The 22,807-nt window shown below is 35.2% G+C and overlaps 3 protein-coding genes across 10 annotated transcripts in view; 2 read left to right on the top strand and 1 right to left on the bottom strand.

The window, feature by feature from the left end:
* LOC141376283 (uncharacterized) overlaps positions 1 to 22,807 on the top strand; it is a 778,518-nt gene that overhangs the window by 121,319 nt on the left and 634,392 nt on the right. The gene's annotated exons all lie outside the window — the stretch shown is intronic.
* Positions 1 to 22,807, bottom strand: part of LOC100535760 (uncharacterized) — a 93,045-nt gene that overhangs the window by 16,899 nt on the left and 53,339 nt on the right. For 4 of the 6 annotated variants that reach the window (XM_073914323.1, XM_073914322.1, XM_073914325.1 and 1 more), the window contains one exon: positions 6,447 to 6,541. The gene's annotated coding sequence lies outside the window, so the exon portion shown is untranslated. Of the gene's footprint in view, positions 1 to 6,446; positions 6,575 to 11,687; positions 12,160 to 22,807 lie in introns of those variants that run through there. The other 2 variants (XM_073914324.1, XM_068223882.2) reach the window with 2 other exon arrangements.
* Positions 11,371 to 18,534, top strand: tdgf1 (teratocarcinoma-derived growth factor 1). Of its 3 annotated transcripts, NM_131092.2 has the most exons (7): positions 11,371 to 11,744; positions 11,857 to 11,906; positions 11,993 to 12,148; positions 14,356 to 14,470; positions 14,557 to 14,666; positions 14,997 to 15,017; positions 17,570 to 18,534. In NM_131092.2, the coding sequence occupies exons 1-7, from the start codon at positions 11,725 to 11,727 to the stop codon at positions 17,668 to 17,670; spliced, it is 573 nt and encodes a 190-aa protein (NP_571167.2). In that variant the 5' UTR covers positions 11,371 to 11,724; the 3' UTR covers positions 17,671 to 18,534. The 3 variants fall into 3 exon arrangements, 2 of the variants coding, with proteins under 2 accessions (NP_571167.2, NP_001315337.1); NM_001328408.1 differs by lacking the exon at positions 14,997 to 15,017; XR_012385787.1 differs by lacking the exon at positions 17,570 to 18,534 and adding an exon at positions 15,546 to 16,193 and having other exon boundaries at positions 11,632 to 11,744; positions 14,557 to 15,184.

Raw genomic sequence — 22,807 nt, 5'->3', positions numbered from 1 at the left:
AATACATCTCGCAGACACACATTGAAGGAGAAACCACACTGTAAAAAACTGATTCGTTTCTGTTACTTAAAAAAGTGAGTAAACACAATGCTTTTAAGCGATTAGTTGACTTTACTCAAAAAAGTAAGTAAACTAATTGCCTTAAAATTTAATTGTGTGCATAATTATAAAAATTAAGTCAACTCAACCATGTTAAGTTACAATGGATTTACCCACTTTTTAAAGAAAAGACAACTTGATGCTTTTAAGGCAACTATACTCACCTTTTTACTATAAAGTAACAAACCGCTTTTCATAGTGCATGCAGCTAAAACCCAGCACTGTAAACAAAGTCTTGCTGACTTGAATCTAGTTGAATCTAGTCATCTTAACGTACATTAGTCAAACTATAAATATAAAAAAATATTAAGTTAAACTTTGCATAACTTAAAAAATGAGTTGAAACCTGATTAACTTATTTAAATAAGTTAAATCAACATAAAAAAATATTTGTTGTCTAGAAATGAGTCTGTAAAATAACAGAAAATGTATTGACAGTTTATTAGCGTAATATACAACACCAACCCAAACAATATAGCACTGCAAACTATTAAAAATGTTCATAAAAGTCACTTTTTCCAACTTTTCAAGGTTAAAAAGCTGTTGGAAGAAATATAAAGGTCCCAAAATGCAATTCAAAAGCAGAAATAAATGAGGGAAAATAAAACCATGAACCACGAAATATGGAAAATCCCACCAATCACTGTGCTTCTGTGTTATTTGACTGTTTGTAACTTCATAACTAACTCAAAAGACTAAAGACTGAATCTCTTAGGATTAATAAACATATGCAAATCACCATTTTTTATAATTTATGTTGCGTGGGTGTTGAGATCCCGATCTTTTAATGATTAATGGTGCAGCTTACACTGAATCATTAATGCAGGCTAAACAAGTAGTGACAGAAAACACCTTTAATAACCTAAGAAACCCAGCACATACTCAATAACTCACCACAACTTCTTCCATCATCATTACATATTACAGAAAAGCCTAAATGCTTTCATACATGTGATTTGAATGACGCGAGAGGCGATCTCTCTGTGATCGTTACAAATTTAGGAACAATTTGCTAGTTAAAAAAAGGTATTAATCCGCAAGTGTGTTCCGAACCGTGGGTTGTGATCCGTACGAATAACAGACCAACCGTGATCCGTTACACATCTAGATGTGAACAAAAAGGTTTGCAAGTTTACGGTCTACAATATAATTTGTAGAAATACTGTGAATTAAACTGCACAACCTATAAGAAACAATGCTAATCGAAAGAATCAGAGTTGCTCTCTACAGAACACACATGATCGATTTTATTTTTGTTTACAGTTTTGTATTTATGAGGAAAAAGGTTGGTTATGCATGTGGCAGATGTAAACTTGCCATGCGTAACTTTAGTCGGTCAAATATGATAGTATTGACAGAGACACTTTTGAGTATGTTTACAGTACTGTAAAATATAAGCAGACACAAAAACACTTAGAAAGGGTTTCACTATTTTGCTGAAACCTTTATTTTTTTCATAACAAGGTTGACATTTGCCTGGAATTTCTCAAGTGGGCCACTGTAGTATTTTTACCTGATGGACCATTACATTTTATTAAATACTAATCTCACAGACGCGCATTGAAGGAAACACCACGCAGCAAGAACCCTGCACACGAGCAAACTTCACTCACAGTTTCTTTGTTAAATTCACTATGAGAGTTTCATTTGAATTGTTGTGCGATTTATAAACAAGCGGATTGGACTCTCAACCGAAACGTACGGTTACCTGTCCAGCATGGCATGATCATAGCTAAAAAAAAAAGTTATCCTTTGTTTTTGGAGGAAAAATGTTAGGCCTCTTTTTTCTGACTGGCTTCTCAGACTCACCTCCACTTTACATTTGGAAAGAATAAGGCTGCTTTCACACCTGTAAATCGATTCAGTTGTTTGAAACAGAGATTACAATTGTTACATTGTTGCTCTTTGCTCTTGGAGCGGTTCGCTTTCACACTGCAAAGTTTCTAATCGGACCAAAAGAGCTAAAACAAGTCACATGTGAGTAAACTCTCCTCACATTGGTCAGAGTGTCAGGGTTTATTTTGCAGCGTCCCCGCTCAGCTGTCAGGAGAGGTGGTGGTTTGGTGGTGATTGACAGGGTGCGCGCGCGGCGTGTCTGAGGAGAGATGCGGTGGGGAGGGGTGAGAAGGGTGCGCGACGATGCCTATTTGAGGACCGGGAGGGAGACGCGAGATTACCGGGAGATCATCACTCGTTTGCGGGCATCCGGAGACTCGCGAAACTTCCCGCCCTACTCATAATTCTCTCTTCATATAGCCGTAAGCCTATTACATATCCATAAAACACTGTGATATAACTGCGCTCGGATTGGATCGCTTTCTCACTGCAAACGAAGCGCTCCAGGGTTCGTTTCAATCGAGTCGAGACCACCTCATTCAAGCCATCTCGGAGCGATTACTTTGGCGCGGAACTTTGCCCTGTTCACATATGCCAAACGAACCGCGCTAACTGGGCAAACGAGATACGTTCCGAAACAAAAGTGTAGGTGTGAAAGCACCCTAGGATATACCACCTTTGGGAACTCTGCAAAATTTGATAAAATGTGGGATCCACTCTTTTTTTCTGAAACACCATAAAGACTAATAGTGTCCTTTAATTTCTGAAGATTTGTAAAAAAAAACATTCTCTCTACATCCATTGATGTGTCTTTGTGTAGGTCAAATATGTTTTGTATGTCGCCATTATCTCTTGTTTCTTGCTTTATTTTACATTTTGCACAGATTAGTGTTTTATGATGGGTTTGTTTGTCTGTTCTTTGTTTTTCTGTCTGCAAAAATTATAATAAAAAAAAAGAAGAAGCGGATTGTACATGCAGACACGGTTAATCTGGATTTGTCCCTTCAAATGTGTGCGTCTTTGTGTCCACCTCTGCTAGTCTAATTACCGCACACATTCCCCTGACAGAAACATGACAGGCTGTCAGCCGGACGAGGCAGAAACGCACCTGCGAGCAGAGAGAATAAATCACCTCCTGACTCCACTGTGTCTAAAACAAAAGCGCAGACAGAAGACGGAAGAGCGGTGTGAGGATCCATGACCTCTGCAGTTCAGTCGCTGGTCATTAGCAGACGCCATATAATCCTCCTTTATGTGAATGAATTATCTAATTACGGCCTATTAGCAAACACAGATTGTGCACATTTATTCATCAAGGCTGCATTTGCATCTCAATTCACATGCATGCAGTTGAGGGCAAAATGATTCATCCTCCCTGAAAAAATGCAGGGTTCCACATAATTTCTTCATGTTGTCCCAACACAAATCTCATTCATTCATTCATTTTCTTGTCGGCTTAGTCCCTTCATCAATCCGGGGTCGCCACAGCGGAATGAACCGCCAACTTATCCAGCAAGTTTCTACGCAGCGGATGCCCTTCCAGCTGCAATCCATTTCTGGGAAACATCCACACACACATTCACACACACACTCATACACTACGGACAATTCAGCCTACCCAATTCACCTGTACCGCATGTCTTTGGACTGTGGGGGAAACCGGAGCACCCGGAGGAAACCCGCGTGAAGGCAGGGAGAACATGCAAACTCCACACAGAAACGCCAACTAAGCCGAGGTTTGAACCAGCGACCTTCTTGCTGTGAGGCGACAGCACTACCTACTGCTTCACCCTTCAGTATTAGTGTCATCATATTATTAATTACCTCCAGGACTGTCAAGAGCATCTGTGCTCCGCGTCTCACACCTTAAAATGCCACTACGCATTCATTGCATTACGGCGTTGTCTTCATAACTCATTTATTGACTAAAGAAAAGATTTGTGCAGCTTCTCCTATTGCAGCAAATTACGTTTTTACTGTTGATGTTTGGTGCCAGATAATCAGGAAGAGACGATTATGTTCTCTTTGACTCGTTTGATGGAAACGCTGCATTATGCACACGTCTTTTGTGCGACATTCCAGTTTTGCGCATGAATTTAATTAGCATTTTTGCATGGGAGCATAGGTAGTGCTGAGCCACCATGCCATCCTTTATGTTAGTTCTTACAGACCTTTTTCTTGGGACGCAAAATTACCCATTATGCTTTGCGTGTATGCGCAACGAGAATGCGAAGAACTTCCGGTCGGCAGCTGATGCGTGTAAACAGTCACATTTGGACAGCTTTGAAATGATAGTTTTAATCTATTTTACCTGCTTTTATCCTCTTTGAACTAATACTGTTGTCCATCAGTGCCATCTCCTGGACTGATCATTTAAAGCAATGCGATCTAATAGGATGGAAAACAGCTGCTGTGAGGCGTTTTCCCCTCGTTGTCAGACGCATCTTCTGCAGTTTAAATGAAGCCTCGTCATCGCTAAAGTCAACATTTTCTCTTTATTTCAAATATATAACCAGCCCAAACAAATGTAATTCACCAAAATGTTTGACACACACACACGTAGCCTGTACTGTGCCACTGACACACTGATTTAATAACTGTGACAAAGTGAAAATATAGGCTAGCGTCATTTCCAAATGACAGAAAAACACAAACCATAGGGGTGTCACGATCGAAGTTTATGCTCAATTTCGATTATCGAATCAAAAAATAGAATCGTCGATGCTGCCACGCCCCCATGTCACGTCAGCTTGGCTTGCCAAGAGGGAAAATAACAGACTTGTTAAAGTGCAGAAGCAGGAGACCCGTCAACAGAACTTAAACCCTCTCCTCTTTCAATGAAGTCGCCGGTGTGGAAGCATTTTGGATTTCCAGTAAGTTATGTTGACAACGTTCGTGTTGTCGACAAAAAAAACACAGTTTTGCAAGCTCTGCTATGTACGTATTAGGGTTCGTCCGATAGACAACACCGGCATCGCGATCCTCCGCCCGCTCCCGTTGCAAATCCGCTCGTGAAAAGTACACACTCAGGCCCTGTTTACACTGTCTTTGTTTTTAAATGGCATTTTAGAACAACAACGATTTGACATCCACAGTGGCGTGTGGCATTTCTGAGCAGCCCTCCTTCCTCACTACCTCTGACACACACACACAGACGCACACACAGCCATGCGCTCGAGACAGCAGGTCCAGGCAGTCAGAGGATCAGTAGACTGCTTCAATCTTTCACTCACTTGTACTTTGTCATTTTAGCGAACACCTCAGATACTGTTGGCTGGTTCCTGTTGGTTGTGCGTCTTTTTTACCGACGCCATTATAACGACACAGATCACTGCCTATTCACGAGTCCCGCAGAAAAAGTGATTGACCGGTGGTAATTATGTGTGTGTCTTGCCTTTATTCATTTACTGTATGATTTGTTTATGGGTAAAACAAAGACCACGCAGGTCAGGTAGTTTATACGGTAGGCTACGAATAATTAATTGGTCATTAATTAATTAATTATTCATAATCGAAAATCGAATCGTGCCTTTAGAATCGAAAATGTAATCGAATCGAGGATTTGGAGGATCGTGACACCCTTAACAAACCATGGTGAAAACAACACACGAAATAAAACACAAACGGCTCGCGATTAGAATGAACAGCAAATCAGCAGCAGAGGATCAATGACAGACTTTTATTGCTCATTTTTGTAAATTGCACGACTTTCATACCGGTTAAGTTTCATGCCAGTACTCTGGTTTGCTCTCTCTCTCTGTGTGTGTGTGTGTGTGTGTGTGTGTGTGTGTGTGTGTGTGTGTGTGCGTGTGTGTGTGTGTGTGTGTGTGTGTGTGTGTGTGTTAAAGAGCCGCTGAGCTAACAGCTGACAGGCCGGAAACACACTGTCTTTCGGACGGCAGACACGTGAACTAGGAGAACGTTTTTCTCGTATTTCTGACGCGCTTGAACCACACGTGACAGAAAAGTGTCTGTTAAAGCCGTTGTAATCTAAGTTGTGTGTCACAAAAACACTCTGTTATCCATTAAAAACGTTACTGAAACCCATTTTCGAAACGCAAATTACCAGTTGTACACACTGTGAACGGAAGCTTTTAGCATTCTGCCGGAAGACGCTGGTCGCTATGGAGCCCTCCATGCAGCAGCCATGAAAAAGGTCTATACATCATATTATTTAAAACAATTCAAAGTCACTTTGTTAAACTGTAGAGTTGAATTTTCAACATCAAAAGTGGACAAAGCAAAGATCAACATCCCATAATGCAATTCACACGCATAAATGAACAGAAAACTCAAAACTGTTAACTAACAGATATTTTTACAGTGCGTTTCAGTGGCTATTTGTACTTCTTTCAGTGAACACTGATGCACGTTTTAGCTAACGTAATAAATACACGCCGATCTTTTACACGAATGTTGATTTCATAAGCAGATATTAAGCCAAAGGGTGGTGAGGAGGTCAAAGGTGCTTTAATGTCAAGCACAGAAACATGAGAAACATTCAGTCTGACCTTAAGCATTTCGGGGTCAGCTTGAGCCACAAAGTCCAATAACTTTATTTAGCAACAGGTCTTGTTCAGCAGTCGACGCCACACTGAGAGTCCTCCTACAGACAGACGAGATGAGAAAGATGAGTGTTCTGTTGTAAAAAAAAAAAAAACAATTCCCAGCAACAATTAGAGGAAATTCTGGCGAAAAAAAAAAATACATTAATGCACTACCAATAAAGCTCTCCCGGCGGTGATGCATTGTGCTCGGAAATGAAAAATGCATCAACCTGAGCTGCGTAATTTGCATGTCATTTCTTTTTTAAAAGGGATGATTTTTCCCAGCGGATGAAATTAACTAGTTTTTTATACATTATGCAAAAGACAGACATACATTAAATGTGAAATATAAAACAGGACAGGTCCATCGCTGAAGCTGGATAATATTAGGCTTGTTCTGTTTCACTTTGGGGCAGCACAACGGCTCAGTGGTTAGCACTGTCGCCTCAAAGCAAGAAGGTCACCGATTCAAGTCCCGGCTGAGGGAGTTGGCAATACACTGTGTGGAGTGTGCAGGTTCTCCCTGTGCTGGTGTGCATGGGTTTCCTCTGGGTGCTCCGGTTTCCCCCACTGTCCAAAGATGGTGAATTGGATGAACTAAATTGCCCATAGTGTGTAATTGTGAGCGTGTATGGGTGTTTCCCAGTACTGGGTTGTGGCTGGAAGGGCATCCGCTTCAAAAATATATGCTGGAATAGTTGATGGTTCATTCTACTGGGGTGACCACTGATAAATAAGAGACAAAGTCGAAAGAAAATTAATGTTTTGTCCTCTGGGTCCGTGTACGTTTTGTTCATTTGTTTTCCATTTTTAAATGGAATAAAGAAAATGGAGATAACAGTCGTTTTTCCGTTTTTCTTTTGCTCACGAGAAAACGAAAAAAACGAGGTTTTGGCTGGATTTTCGTTTTTTGGTTTAGGGTAGGAAAACGGAAAAACGACTTTAAAATTCATTATACACATGTAGGCGGTGCTGAAACGCCCACTTTCCTCTAATTGGTCAACCAAATCTGAGCTCGTGACATCGCCCTCAAAATAAAAGCCTACGCAGGCTTTTAATTATATTATTTAATTATATATAAACAAAGTTTACATATTCTATCATTTGAACCACACACAGTTAGCAGGCTTACATTCATTGCATATGTATAATTTAACTAAAAATGTAAATTAGCACTATTCTTAGACATATGTCATTAAAAAAGTTAATAGTTCTGAATTTTAAAGTCGTTTTTCCGTTTTCCTACCCTAAACCAAAAAACGAAAATCCAGCCAAAATCACGTTTTTTCGTTTTCTCGTGAGCAAAAGACAAACGGAAAAACGACCGTTTTCTTCATTTCCTTTATTCCGTTTAAAAATGGAAAACAAATGAACAAAACGTACACGGACCCCTCTGAAATGTGATTTTTTTATTTAATGTTTGACATAATTTCAACTGAAACATAAAAAGAGGGTGGGACATTTAGTAGCTCCTCCCCTTTATTTAAAACAGCCAGTAACGTTTTGCTTTTTCTGCAGCTCTGCCAGTGAGAGCGGTTGAGCTCAAGCACATCAGATGACAAGCAAATGAAAAGGGGGCGGAGCATTGCAGATACTAGAGAGCATTTGATTGGTCAGAAGGTTTGAAACTGAAGTATGAGGTGACATCAGAAAAATGGTTTGGAGGTTTGGAAGTGACCAACTGCAAGATTTTAATGTTTATATCTTCTAAATGCTAATGTTTCCATTATTTTTCGAAACACACTAGCTTATAGACATCCTTAAAGGGATAGTTAATGAAAATGAAAATGTCTTCTTAATTAACTCACGCTCAAGTCATCCTAAGTGAAGTTTCACAAACTAATTTAGAGAGGAGCATGTGATATGATTGAGCATGACTGACTTCTCATTTGTAATTAGTAATAATCCAATCAGAGTGATCCTAGCCTACTATAACTGGATTGTTTTCTCCCTACTCTTCTATCTTCGTTTTGGAAGAATCCCCCCTTCCACCCCAGCTCCTCCTTTTCATCCCTTTTCTAAGGGGGAGCTCTCGAGACCAATCTGATCTCGGATCCCCTTATATGCTTATTGACTGAGCGGGAGCCTTGGGCTCTAGCATCTCCGAGCTCAGGGTTCTCTCCCGGGACAGCATGCCAAACCTGCTATAAACGCTAAACATATCTAAGTGGGAACTCTTGAAATGTAGTGGCCTTTTTTTTTTCTTCAGCAGAGCATTTCGAGCTGAATCTGTGGTCATTTAAGTGCTGTGAACAGCAATGGCAACATTAAAATGCTTTACTGTTCCAACTTTAGTTGAAATGTGTTGCAAGAATCAAAATTGAAAAGGTGTTTATTTTGGGAAAAACAACAATAAAAAACTGAAACACATTAAATAATGTTTGTTGTTTTGTCTGCAATGAAATACAAGTCAAAATAAATATAGAAATCAATACTTTTTTATTAGCATTTTTTTACTATCCTAACTTTTTTGGGGTTGTAAAAAAAATCAGCTTTATTTAATTTCACAGGAAGTTTAAATTAGAATTAAGGTTTAAGCAGAGAGAGCGACTGTTTTTGTGGAAAGAGAAACCAGGGCATACACAAAAGCGTACTTTGACGCTTCTAGTCATGTATTTAAACAGACAGCATGGCAAACTCAAATGTTTGAGAGTTCCTCACCTCACAGGCCCACAGAGAAATCGGCTAATTAGAAACCGATAGCAAAGCACATGGCCAGGAATAGAGCTAGATGCTGCTCTTTAAACAAGTGAACCGCATCAAACACATGAAATTCCTCAAAGAAAACACACTCTAATTACTTTAGGGTTTCGGCGGTTATATATACCTACTGGCGTTCCTTTGGAAACGTCAGCCGGCAGGAACAGAATCACAAGAGAATTCATCTGACTTGCACGCACAAATGTTTAAAAACAAATAGAAAACAGAAAAATCACCATAGCAAATGAAAAATACTGTAGTGTTTCTCAACTATATTCACTGTAAAAATATCTAATAAACAGTTTCTGTGTACAAGTGTTTTTCATTTATTTACGGTTGTGAATTGCATTATGGGATGTGGATCTCTGCTCTGTTGAAAACTAGTTTAGCTCTAACAGTTTAGGTGACTTTTATTGGCATTTTAGTAGTAACTATATTTTTTTGCCATGTCGGATTTAAATCAAACTCTTAAACTTCCTTTTGCCATGTGAATTCATGCACATCCACACTGTTAGCCCGGATTTGATGTCTAATTATACAGTTTAAGTGCAAGGTACTTAAATAATTCAATATTTGGTTCATTACTATAACATTTTAAGTGAATTCTACTTTTTTTGTAGACATAAATTTATTGTATGAATAACTTTAAGTACAATAGACTAATGTTTTAAAAGTTCTTGACTGATCACGCCTCCTGCCCCCAACCTGACTTGCTTAAGCAATGCCATATACTCGTGGTTGCAGTAGCGGGTAATTTTAAACTTCTGGTGAGTAGACTATAAACATTTTATTTAGCTTTTATTTTGGCTGTTAATACCGGAAAACACTGTTTTAAGTATGTTTCGTTTTAACTCATGCGCGAGTCCTGTTTAAACACTTGACGTGTGGATTCGGCAGGTGAGTTCGCTGGTTAACCTGCAAAATTTTCACTTCTGAAATTCTAAGTGGTGGATCCGATCCCTTTTAATATGTCTGTAAAGTGTGTTACTGCGCGAAAAGCATGTTTTAAACGAATCGTGGCATTTTCACTTGACAACAAGCTTTTTTTTGTTTTCTTTTTTTTGTTCACACGACACATTCAAAGCTGACGCACTTTCATTTGTTTGCGCCTGCCTGGATGGTTGACATGAAAAGGCGCCAATTTTAAATCTAAATAAGTGACAGATATTTAAAGCATTAAGTGTATTCAACTTATACATATTAGAACAACTCTTATCTTTTAAGCAGAGCTCACTCAAGTTTTTTAAGTATACATTACTTAAAATTTTTAGGGGAACCAGTTTTCTCTTATTTTTTAAGTAACCCAACTTATCCGGGCTTAGAGTGCACATATGAAATCACTTGCATTTATATGTATACTCAACTAATTGCTATACGTTTGCCATATTTGTGATTATATTTGAATATTTGTATGTGCAGTATGGAAGGAACGATCCACTATTCATGAGGGCTCCTAGTTTTGAAAAGAACTAATAACGTTAAAATCTTGACGATTTAAGACAGATTTTACAACAGATGAAAGAATTTTTTTTTAAAAGAGCTATATGATTATTATAGGCTTCTTGGCATTGGTTGGGGCCCCCTAATTACCTGGGGCTCTAAGCGGCTGCTTGCCTCAATTATTTGTTAAGTCCATCCTTGGTTCAACCAAAAATAAAAACACTCTCATAATTTACTTATCCTTTACTTGTTTCAACCTTAATGAGTGTCTTTTTTCTGTTGAACAAAAAAGAAGATATTTTGCATAATGTTGGGAAATGTAACTATCGACTTCTATAGTATTTGTTGTTTACTATGAAAGTCAATGGTGCATCTTTCTTCAAATATCTTATTTCATGTCCCAACAGATTCCCAAAAAAGTTTGGAATCACTTAAGGGTGAGTAAATTGTAAATAAATTGTAATATTTGTGTGAACTATCCCTTTAAAGACCAGACTGAAACCTACATGAACCCAAATAATAAAACTGATAAACATGCAATCAATTAATGAAATCATTTTAGATAAATGCATGACACTTGCATAAATGCAGAAACATGACGCTTAAGTAATAAATAATAAGCACGTTTTCATTAGTGTCACATAATTAATACATATAGCTTCCTCAGTCATGAGTAAGTCATAGAGTCATACATTACTCAGCTGTATGAATAAATGAGCGCAAGCGTGTGTTTCATCTGAAAGCTCATCTGTATTCTAAGTTTTTCACATGAGAAATAAACATCTTTAGTAAAGTCCCGCATTAGAAGCATCAAAAGTCGCTAATCGCTTCTCTGTGATACTGAACTGAGTCGATTCGCTTCAAACCGGTTTGACTGACGGAATATGAATGGGGACTCGTTTGCATTAGTGGGTGTGCGCGCATGCATGACTATGGGAGGGTTTACAGGTGTGAATGGGGGAGTCTGAGGCCCTCGAGATAAATAACAGACCCAAACACAGGCACAGATAGAAGTTCTGTGAGATGGAGATGTTCTAATGGTGTTTTTGGGATACGAAAACTTACCTCAATCGAGTTGTTTTGGAGTTTATTGGCCAGCGGAATGACGAGTCAACTGTTCGGGTGAGCAAATGATTCACGAGTCATATTTTGGATGATTCGCTCGTTTGTTTTTATCTGCTCAGGCCTTTCATTTTATCCATAATATACTTAATTTTCTTATTTTCACCTCCAGGTTCTTGATGTTTGCTGTGATTATTTGTCAAGCTGTTTCACTCGAGTCAGGTAAGCGTCGAATCTTTTTTGTTTACATCCGTGCGTGACTGTATTTCCGTCTTTTTTTCTAATATGTATTTGTATTTTTCTCTCAGGATGTGAGGGGTCAGAATGTGTGAAAGTTGGGGTTTCTGGAAAGCCAAAGCAATACGCTGAATTCTTGAATAAATTTAACGAAATGAACACGCAAACGCCGCAACGTCAACACCGCAACGCCGAGGCAGCGTTACCGTTCGTTGGACTGACCGGAGGTGAGATTGTCATTAACGCAATACGTACACATAGATATTGTAGATGTTGCATAAACGAGTAATTTTCCCTCAGATATGTCTAGTTATTTGATAATTAATTTGTGTTAAACTTCAAGCTGCACACTGACATGAAAACTGCATGTATAACTTAAAAATAAATTTAATTAATGTTTAATAAGTTAAAATAAATATGTTGTCATGGCTTATTCATTCATTTACTTGTCAGCTTAGTCCCTTTATTAATCTGGGATCGCCAAAGCGGAATGAACCGCCAACTTATCCAGCAAGTTTTTACGCAGCGGATGCCCTTCCAGCCGCAACCCATCTCTGGGAATGTCATGGCTTATTGATCATAATATTTTTTTTACAATGCAGTTCCAAAGTAACTATTGTTACATTGGTTGATAATAGGGCACTTCAGACTCCTAAGGATTATTTACTTTTTTTCTAAAGCTTCCTATGCATGTATATAAAATCACTTGAAATTTTAATTTCTTACTTTGACCCCCATGTACATATTGTAATAGTGTTTATATTAAATTATGATATCTTATAGGGGAAGAAAATCATCTCATCACTACCGCAATGCTAGACACCTACACATAGAAAATGTTGCATAAACAAGTAATTTTCCCACAGAAAGTTCTAGTAAATTTGTTAATTACTTTGTGATAAGCTACAAGCTGCACACTAAATTAAATGTGAAGTTATGAATGACTAGCATTTGTATTGACTAGTGTCTAATGACTAGTATTTTCTTGCTAAACATGCTGCATTCCAATTATAACTTATGTTTATAGATCTTGCTTTTAATGTGGTTTTTATATATATAAATATAAAAATATAAATATTATATATATATATATTTATATATATATATATATATATATATATATATATATATATATATATATATATATATATATATATATAAAATCATAGCATTGTAAAAAATTTAATGGTTTTTTGAGATAAATCAAATAACTTTAAGTCAATTTATTATCTATTTAATTTCTCATCTTTGACTGCCATGTGCATAGTGTAATAGTGAGTTTTGTTTAAGTCACGATAACTTCTAGATGATTGAAAATCAAAGTTGTAAATAAAATAAAGATGAGTCTACTTCACTTGACTAAACAAACCAAGTTTTTAACTATTTTTTTTATATTTTTAATTTAACACTAACTTGCAGTTGTTTGTGCAATGAATGAGTTTTTTTTACCCAAATGTTTTCAGTGTAGTGATGCTCTGAGTAAAATGATTTATTGATGTATTTTTAGATATGTACATATATTTCAATTATAAATTATACATTTCAAATGTTCATAAATACAGTGATCAGCATAGTTAAGTACAGCCCATTTTGAAAATGAATATTTGCATCCATTTCTCAGTGAATATAGGCAGTGTATTTTGGTGCATTTGAACAAAACAGATTTATTAAACAAATGTATTTGTTAAAATAATGTTTTAGTCATCAAACATATTGAGAAATTAAAAGATAATACAATTAAATTCAAGCAAAGTATTGAAAAAAAAGTTAATTTTATCTAGATGTATTATTATTTATTTATTTGCTTCTTGATTGTTCCTCTTTTTTTTTTTTTGTATTTAATATTTTTTTATAACGTATATCAATTTGGCTGTACTAGCTTTTGGACCTTTATCGTAAGTTATTTTGTTAGAAAAGCTCTAGATTTGGCTTCAGTACTGACTAATCTAATGTGTATGCATAAAAATAATATTGTATAGTTTTCTATTAAAAATATGAATTTACAAGACAGATTTGTAAGGGGTGTACTTATAAGATTATATATATATATATATATATATATATATATATATATATATATATATATATATATATATATACTTATAAAAATATAAATATACATACACACACACACACACACACACACACATACATACATATACACTGTCATAAACCACACTATGAACACAAATCAGCAATCACATTTGAGCATTTAGGCCAAACTGAAATGGATTTCTCCATTTATTAATGGGAATTCCAGTGTTATCAAGCGTAACGGCCTGCACAGTGTCTGCGGATAACTCGTGTTGTGTTGGGAAACAGATGCTAGTAGCAGCTGTTGAGATTACACGCCATAAATTCAGCAAAGAAGGGGCTGCTGTTTTGCGTTTGCAACCTTGTGTAATATCTTTATTTGTGCTGTCTCTCGTTTCAGTTGCCAAACAAAGCCGTACCTGCTGCAAGAATGGGGGAACGTGCATTTTGGGAAGTTTCTGCGCCTGTCCGAAGTACTTCACCGGCAGGAGCTGTGAATACGATGAACGCCTCAGGTCAGAAATAACGCAGAGATTAAGCCCTGCAGCATTATTGTGGCCACACAGGGTTTGTAAATGTCTGTGTTTATGTGTTTTCACAGGGATTGTGGTGTTATTCCACATGGAGAATGGGTTCAGAAAGGATGTTCGTACTGCAGATGTGGATATGGACTTTTGCATTGCTTCCCACATGTTTTCAGCAAAGACTGTGGTGAGTTTAATGGTGCACTTTATATTACTGTGGGGAACACTGATAACATGAGGCTAGACACACTTAAAGGAACACTACACTTTTTAATTTTTTTGAATGAATGGTCATTTTTCACTAGAATTAAACCGTTTTCAATCATTTATTTTATCTCCGGGTCTGGCGGGAACACTTTTAGCTTAGCTTAGCATAGTTTATTGAATTGGATTAGACCATTAGCATCTCACACAAAATGTTTTAAAAATGCACTACTAATGGTCTATTCCGATTTAATGGTTTATGCTAAGTTAAATGTGCTACTGCTCAAAATATTTAAAAATCCACTGCTTCCAGATGTTTTCAGCAAAGACTGTGGTGAGTTTACTGATGCACATTATATTACAGTGGGGAACGCTGATAACATAAGGTCAGAGATACTTAAAGGAACACTACACTTTTTAAAATATAGGCTCATTTTACACCTCCCTTGGAGTTAAGCAGAGGAGTTTTACAATTTTAAAATCCATTTAGACTATGTTTGGGTTTGGTGGGAACACTTTTAGCTTAGCATAGTTTATTGAATTGGATTAGACCATTAGCATCTCACTCAAAATGTTTTAAAAATGCACTACAAATGGTCTATTCCGATTTAATGGTTTATGCTAAGTTCAATGTGCTCCTGCTCAAAATATTTTAAAATCCACTGCTTCCAGATGTTTTCAGCAAAGACTGTGGTGAGTTTACTGATGCACATTATATTACAGTGGGGAACGCTGATACCATGAGGCCAGACACATTTAAAGGAACACTACACTCTTTTAAAATATATAAGCTCATTTTACACCTCCCTTTAGTTAAGCAGAGGAGCTTTACAATTTTAAAATTAATTTAGACTATGTTCAGGTTTGGTGAGAACACTTTTAGCTTAGCATAGATCATTGAATCGGATTAGACCATTAGCATATTCGAAAATGCATTGCTTATGTTTTCAGCAAAGACTGTGGTGAGGTGTGCACATTTTTTTACAGCGGGGAACACTGAATACATGAGAGCAGAGACACTTAAAACAGTCCACTTTTTAATAAAGGCTCATTTTACACCTCTCCTAGAGGTAAACTGTATAGTTTTACCATTGTTTTAAATCAATTTAGTCGATCTCTAGGTCTGCCGGGAACACTTTTAGCTTAGCATAGATCATTGAATCAGATTAGACCATTAGCATCTTACTCAAAATATTCCAAAAATGCACTGCTGCCAGATGTTTTTAGCAAAGACTGTGGTGAATTTACTGATGCACATTATATTAGCTGATAACATGAGGTCAGACACACTTAAGGAAACGCTCCGCTGTTAATTTTTTTAATATATAGGCTCATGTTACACCTACCTTGGAGTTAAAAAGAGGAGTTTTACAATTTTAAGTCCATTTAGACAATGTTCGGGTTTTGGTGGGAACACTTTTAGCTTAGCTTAGCATAGATCATTGAGTCGGATTGGACCATTAGCATATACGAAAATGCATTGCTTTTCATGTTTTCAGCAAAGACTGTGGTGAGTTACACACACACACACACACACACATACACACACACATATATATTTCATTTTTAGGCTTTACTCTTTTGCGGTTACTTAATAGGATTGACTGAAAATTAAAAAAAGATATTTTCTAGGTCAATGGTGGCTAGGAATTATACTCCCACTCCAGTGAAATAATGATAATAATATCCATAGCTGCAGCAGGCACAATGATATAAAGCAGGACTGAAAATAGCCCACAACTAGATGACAGTCCTGCATAAATAAAAAAAGGCATTAATATATAATATATTCTTATCAATAAATATATACAGTAGTCAACATTTGTGGATCAAAATCTTTCAACAAAGTCGTCCTGAAACTATTCAACAACACTCACTCTTGTCTTTTCTGATGTACTTCAAATGTTGACTACTATATACAGTTGAAGTCAGAATTATTCGCCCCCCTGTTTATATTTTCCCCCAATTTCTGTTTAACGGAGAGCAGATTTTTCAACACATTTCTAATCATAATAGTTTTAATAACTCTTATACTTGATTTATTTTCTCTTTGTCATGATGACAGTAAATAATATTAGACTAGATATTCTTCAAGACACTTCTATACAGCTTAAAGTGACATTTTAAAAGCTTAACTAGGTTAGTTAGGTTAACTAGGCAGGTTAGGGTAATTAGGCAAGTTATTGTATAGTGATGGTTTGTTCTGTAGACAAATGAAAAAATATATTGCTAAAAGGGGCTAATAATTTTGTCCCTAAAATGTTTTTTAAAAAATTAAAAACTGCTTTTATTCTAGCCGAAATAAAACAAATCAGACTTTCTCCAGAAGAAAAAATATTATCAGACATACTGTGAAAATTTTGTTGCTCTGTTAAACATCATTTGGAAAATATTTTTAAAAATAAAAAAAAATTAAGGGGGGCTAATAAATCTGACTTCCACTGTATACGATTATCAAAACTCATTTTTTGAAATTTGAGCGAGATGCTAATGGTCTAATCCGATTCAATGATTTATGCTAAGCTAAGAGTGCTCCCGCTAGACCTGAAGATCAGCTAAATCAATGAAACAATGGTAAAACTTGACTGTTTAACTTTAGGAGAGCTGTAAAACTAGCCTGTTTCCAAAAAAGTAGAGTGTTCCTTTAATACCCATCAGTCTGCTGTAACCAGTTTACTTAGAAATGCACAACAATAGAAAGCCAGCAGAGTTTCTCACCTCTAACGCTGCGCTAATAGTGCTGTGAATCACTGACTAGCGTTGATCCAAACTGACGGACCTCAGATGATTATTCAGACTGTCTGTTTCTTGTTTGAGAAGCGGTTTCTTCAGATTACACTTGTCTATGTCTTTATATTTAACTTATTTGTTTATATTTTCTTTCAGATGACTCTCAGGAAGTTCGGTGGCACCGGTCGGGCTCCCTCAGAACACTGTCGTCTACAATTGTCATGTTCGCCCCTTTTATTTTACACCGCCTGCTGTAAATGAGTTTTCCTAATGGGATAGTTCACCCAAACAAAGAAAATGATCTCCCCTGTTGAACGCAGAAGAAGATACTTTGAAAAATGCTGGCACTTGACTTCCATAGTAGGGGAAACATTACTATGGAAGTGAACCAGCATTTCTCTTTTGTGCCCAAGAGAAGGAAGCAGCTCTCAAATAGGTTTTAAACCGTTGAAGGATGAGTAAATGTGTTCATTTTCGTGTGAACTATCCCTTTAACAAACAGAAAGCGGTTTTATTTTAGATTTTTTTCTGTCTGACAGGTTCGGGCAGCATTTATTGGTGGCACTGAAATGTGTTTTTGCTTCCAGTGGAAGTCTAACTAGCTGTGTTAAGAGCTGTTTAGTGAAGGAACATGTATATAGGATTTATATTGAAAATATATTGTGTGTGTGTGTCAGTGCGCCGCCGAGCCAAATGAATTCTGTCCTTTTCTATGTCTCTGCGTGAATTTATTGTACCAGAGAGAGTGCGCCGGCTGAAAGCAAAGCATTTTCATCGTCTGTATCTGCAAATACACGTGTTTTATTTTAATACATGTCATCTTAACAGTGAGCTGTGGCTTTTGTTTTTAAGTTCTCGCTAGTCGAATGTCCTTATTTGTGCTCCACAACTTTCATTTGCCGTGCTTGTTAATGGAGAAGGAGTCAGATAATGCAGAGATAGCCTGTGATTTGTTGACCTTTCGGCTATTTTCTCTTATCTTATACAAACAAGTCGTCCATTTGGCCAATCAATCTGGGTGGCTGGAGCGACCGTCTTGACCTTCTTGATGTACTGTAACGCTCCGTATGATTGAGCGAATTAATTTGTCTCATCCAATTAAAACTCGCATCAAAAACCCAGATGACTGACTGTTTACTGACTTCAATTAGGCAGTTTATCATGGATGCTGAAAATTAGATTGGAGCTCAGGCGATAATAAGCCGTGACATCCAAACAAGACCTTTATGGAGATTCAGGAGTAAAACACTACTTTGCCAAGTTTTGGAAACAATAATTAGAATGTCTGTTTGGAGATTATAACATTTGATGACATTAATTCAAGCTCATGTTTACAGATTTTATATATATATATGTGTATGTATATATATATATATATATATATATATATATATATATATATATATATATATATATATATATATATACACATATATATATAAAGTACAAATGTCATTATATGGGCAATATATAGAAACATAGACGTGTGTGTGTTCTATGTATGTATATACTGCCTATATATACACACGTGTCTGTGTGTGTATGTATGTGTTTATATATATTTATATATATATTTCTATACACATGTAGTTTTATAAACATGAAAGTACACACACACACACACATATATATATACATATATATATACATATATATATATATATATATATATATATATATATATATATATATGCAATGAATAGATATATAAACGTGTGTTCTATATGTGTACATATTGCCTATATACACACATGTATGTATGTATGTATAAATATATATAGACAAAATATAGGTCACATATATATATATATATATATATATATACACAGTATATGTTTGTGTGTGTGTAGTCTATATATCTATGTATTGCCTATAAGCACAGAAGCGCGCACACACACACATATATATATATATATATATATATATATATATATATATATATATATATATATATATATATATATATATATGAACGTGTGTGTGTGTGTGTGTGTATATATATATATATATATATATATATATATATATATAAATATATATATATGCACATTCATTAATTTTCTCTCGCTTACTCCCTTTATAATCCAGAGTCGCCACAGCGGAATGAACCGCCAACTTATCCAGCACACGTTTTATATGTCATAGATAGATAGATATAGATACAGATATATAGACCGTTTATTTATATATGTATGTGTATAGGCAATATATAGACCACACACACATATACAGTTGAAGTCAGAATTAATAGCACCCCTTTGTTTTTTTTTTTTGTTTTTTTATATTTCCCAAAGATGTTTAACAGAGCACGGAAATTTTCACAGTATGTCTGATAATATTTGTTCTTCTGGAGAGATTCTTATTAGTTTTATTTCGTCTAGAATAAAAGCAGTTTTACATTTTTTAAAAGCCATTTTAAGGTTTATATTATTAGCCACTTTAAGCTTTTTGTTTTTGATAGTCTACAGAACAAACCATCATTATACAATAACTTGCCTAATTACCCTAACCTAGTTGACCTAATTAACCTAGTTAAGCCTTTAAATGTAACTTTAAGCTGTATAGAAGTGTCTTGAAGAATATCTAGTCTAATATTATTTACTGTCATCATGGCAAAGATAAAATAAATCAGTTATTAGAAATGAGTTATTAAAACTATTATGATTAGAAATATGTTGAAAAATCTGCTCTGCCTTAAACAGAAATTGGGGAAAAAATAAACAGAGGGTCTAATAATTCAGGAGGGTTAATAATTCTGACTTCAACTGTATATACATACAAATAATTTCAAATTTGTAAATAAAAATATAAATAAATTTAGAATATATATAATACGAAAATACTGTTACTGACTTCTAAGTGAAAGTGGATTCTACGCTACAGAGAGGAAATAGGCACAGAAAGACTTTGTATATGAGCTGAACTCTCTCTTCCTGTCGGGCTCTCAGAATCAGGCTGAATAAACAGACATCGAGGCTCTTTTACACCACAATGCTCTTTGGTATTAATAGCTGGGTGGGGTTTGGGGAGTCTGGTTTAAGCCCTGCATCTTCTCCATTGTCAAGCGTGATAACGGCCTCTTTCTGCATGGAGAAGGAACTCTTACATGCAAAGGAGCTCAATAGAGAGTCAAAGAGATGCTTACAGGGGCGTCTCGTCTGATAAATGACTAGGATATTGGTCAGCCTGCTATTCAGGATTTAGGAGTAGGAGCAGTTTAGCTGAGTTTAAACAAATTTGACTTTCATTTTCTTGTCTTGTATAGGAAGGAAGTCAGATTAGATTCATTCTCATTGTAATGCTGAAGATTCCCGGCGGGGATTCTCAGTGCAATACAGGCGTTTTCCATTCCTGTTTATTATATTGAAAATTAAAGGTGCATCCAATGTGGATTGGGTTATGAATGTAGTTCAAATAGACAGTACACTGCGAAAAAAAAGTGGACCCGACTTTTGACCCAGATACTGTAGTGTACTCTTAAGTTGAGTCAAATTGACTAATTTAATTTAATTTAATTTAATTTAATTTAATTCATTCATTCATTCATTCATTTTCTTGTCGGCTTAGTCCCTTTATTAATCCGGGGTTGCCACAGTGGAATGAACCGCCAACTTATCCAGCAAGTTTTTACGCAGCGGATGCCCTTCCAGCCGCAACCCATCTCTGGGAAATAATTTAATTTAATTTAATTTAATTTAATTTAATTTTAATTAATTTAATTTAATTTTGCTTTATTTTATTTTATTTTAAGTTTTTAAGTCTCTTCTGCTCTACAATACTGTATATATTTAATTAAAGATATGTATAAATTAATTAATTTTAATTTAATTTATTTAATTTAAATTTACTTAAATTCATTTAATTTAATTCAATGTTATTTAATTTTATTTTATTTTTAAGCTTTTGAAAAGTCTCTTCTGCTCTACAATACTGTATATATTTAATTAAAGATATGTATAAATTATTTTATTTAAATTTAATTTAAATGTATTTAAATTAATTTAATTCAATTTTTTTATTTTATTTTTACGTTTTTGAAAGTCTCTTCTGCTCTACAATGCTGTATATATTTAATTAAGATATGTTTAATTTTATTTTATTTTATCTTTAAGTTTTTGAAAGTCTCTTCTGTTCTACGATCCTGTATATCTTTAATTAAAGATATGTATTCTTTTTTGTAGAACATATTAATTAATGTCATTTATTTCTTTACTTTAAAGCTGGGTTTTTAGCATCTTCAGTGCCATTGCATGACCCTCTAGAAATCATATTTATGTGCAAAACTGATCAATTAGAACAGTATAAATTTATGGATCATTGCTGAATAAAACTATTATTATAAAAGTAGATTTATCAAGAACACTAAAATTATTCAAAGATGATTCCTTGGAATTATATAAAAAAGTTAAGCACATGTAAACCCTTTATGTAAGCGGAATTTACACAAACAAATTAAGTTAAATGTACTAAATGTTATTTGTTAGTTTAAATTCAACATAAATTGTTTGCAACATTTTTGCAGACATCATTTTGTCAGTGAACGATATTCTGCTATTTGTTTCCTACAGTGCAGCATGTACCGTTACCATTCTCTGGGTAGATAAATGTGTATTTTATAACATCAATTAAAAATAGTGGATTTTATATAAAGTCAAAATATGATTTTGATGTTTGTTCAAACTACTTATTTAAAATGAGCTGAACACAATTCTTGAGATTATTTGGCGGTCAACTTAATTGTTTTATGTTCAATCCACTTACATTTGTTTAGTTAACCTAATCAATTTGTGTTTGGGACAACATGAATGAATTGTGTGGAACCCTGTATTTTTTTTTTACAGAGTATTTAATAACCTTTTAATCTCAAATTTATGTAAATGTAAAATTTTAACATGCAAAAAGTTGTTGTAAAAAATATTGCAATTATGTTTTAAAAAAACATTTTTTACTTACAGTTGACGTCAGAATTATCAGCCCCTTTGGTTTTTTTCTTCTTTTTAAAATATTTCCCAAATGATGTTTAACAGAGCAAGGAAATTTTCATTGTATGTCTAATAATGTTTTTTTCTTCCGGAGAAAGTCTTATTTGTTTTATTTTGAATAAAAGCAGTTAAAAAAACATTTTAGGGTCAAAATTATTAGCCCCTTTTAAGCTAATTTTTTTTCAATAGTCTACAGAATAAACCATCGTTATACAATAACTTGCCTAAATATAGTCAAATATTATTTACTGTCATCATGGCAAAGATAAATAAATCAGTTATTAGAGATGAGTTATTAAAACTATTGTGTTTAGAAATGTGTTGAGTAAATCTGCTCTCCGGTAAACAGAAATTGGGGGAAAAAATAATCAGGGGGGCGAATAATCCTGACTTAAACTGTATATCTTGTGGA

This window comes from Danio rerio, chromosome 10, assembly GCF_049306965.1.
Source record: "Danio rerio strain Tuebingen ecotype United States chromosome 10, GRCz12tu, whole genome shotgun sequence".
NCBI classification, from domain to species: Eukaryota; Metazoa; Chordata; class Actinopteri; order Cypriniformes; family Danionidae; genus Danio; species Danio rerio.
This window is presented reverse-complemented; position numbering and strand designations above follow the sequence as displayed.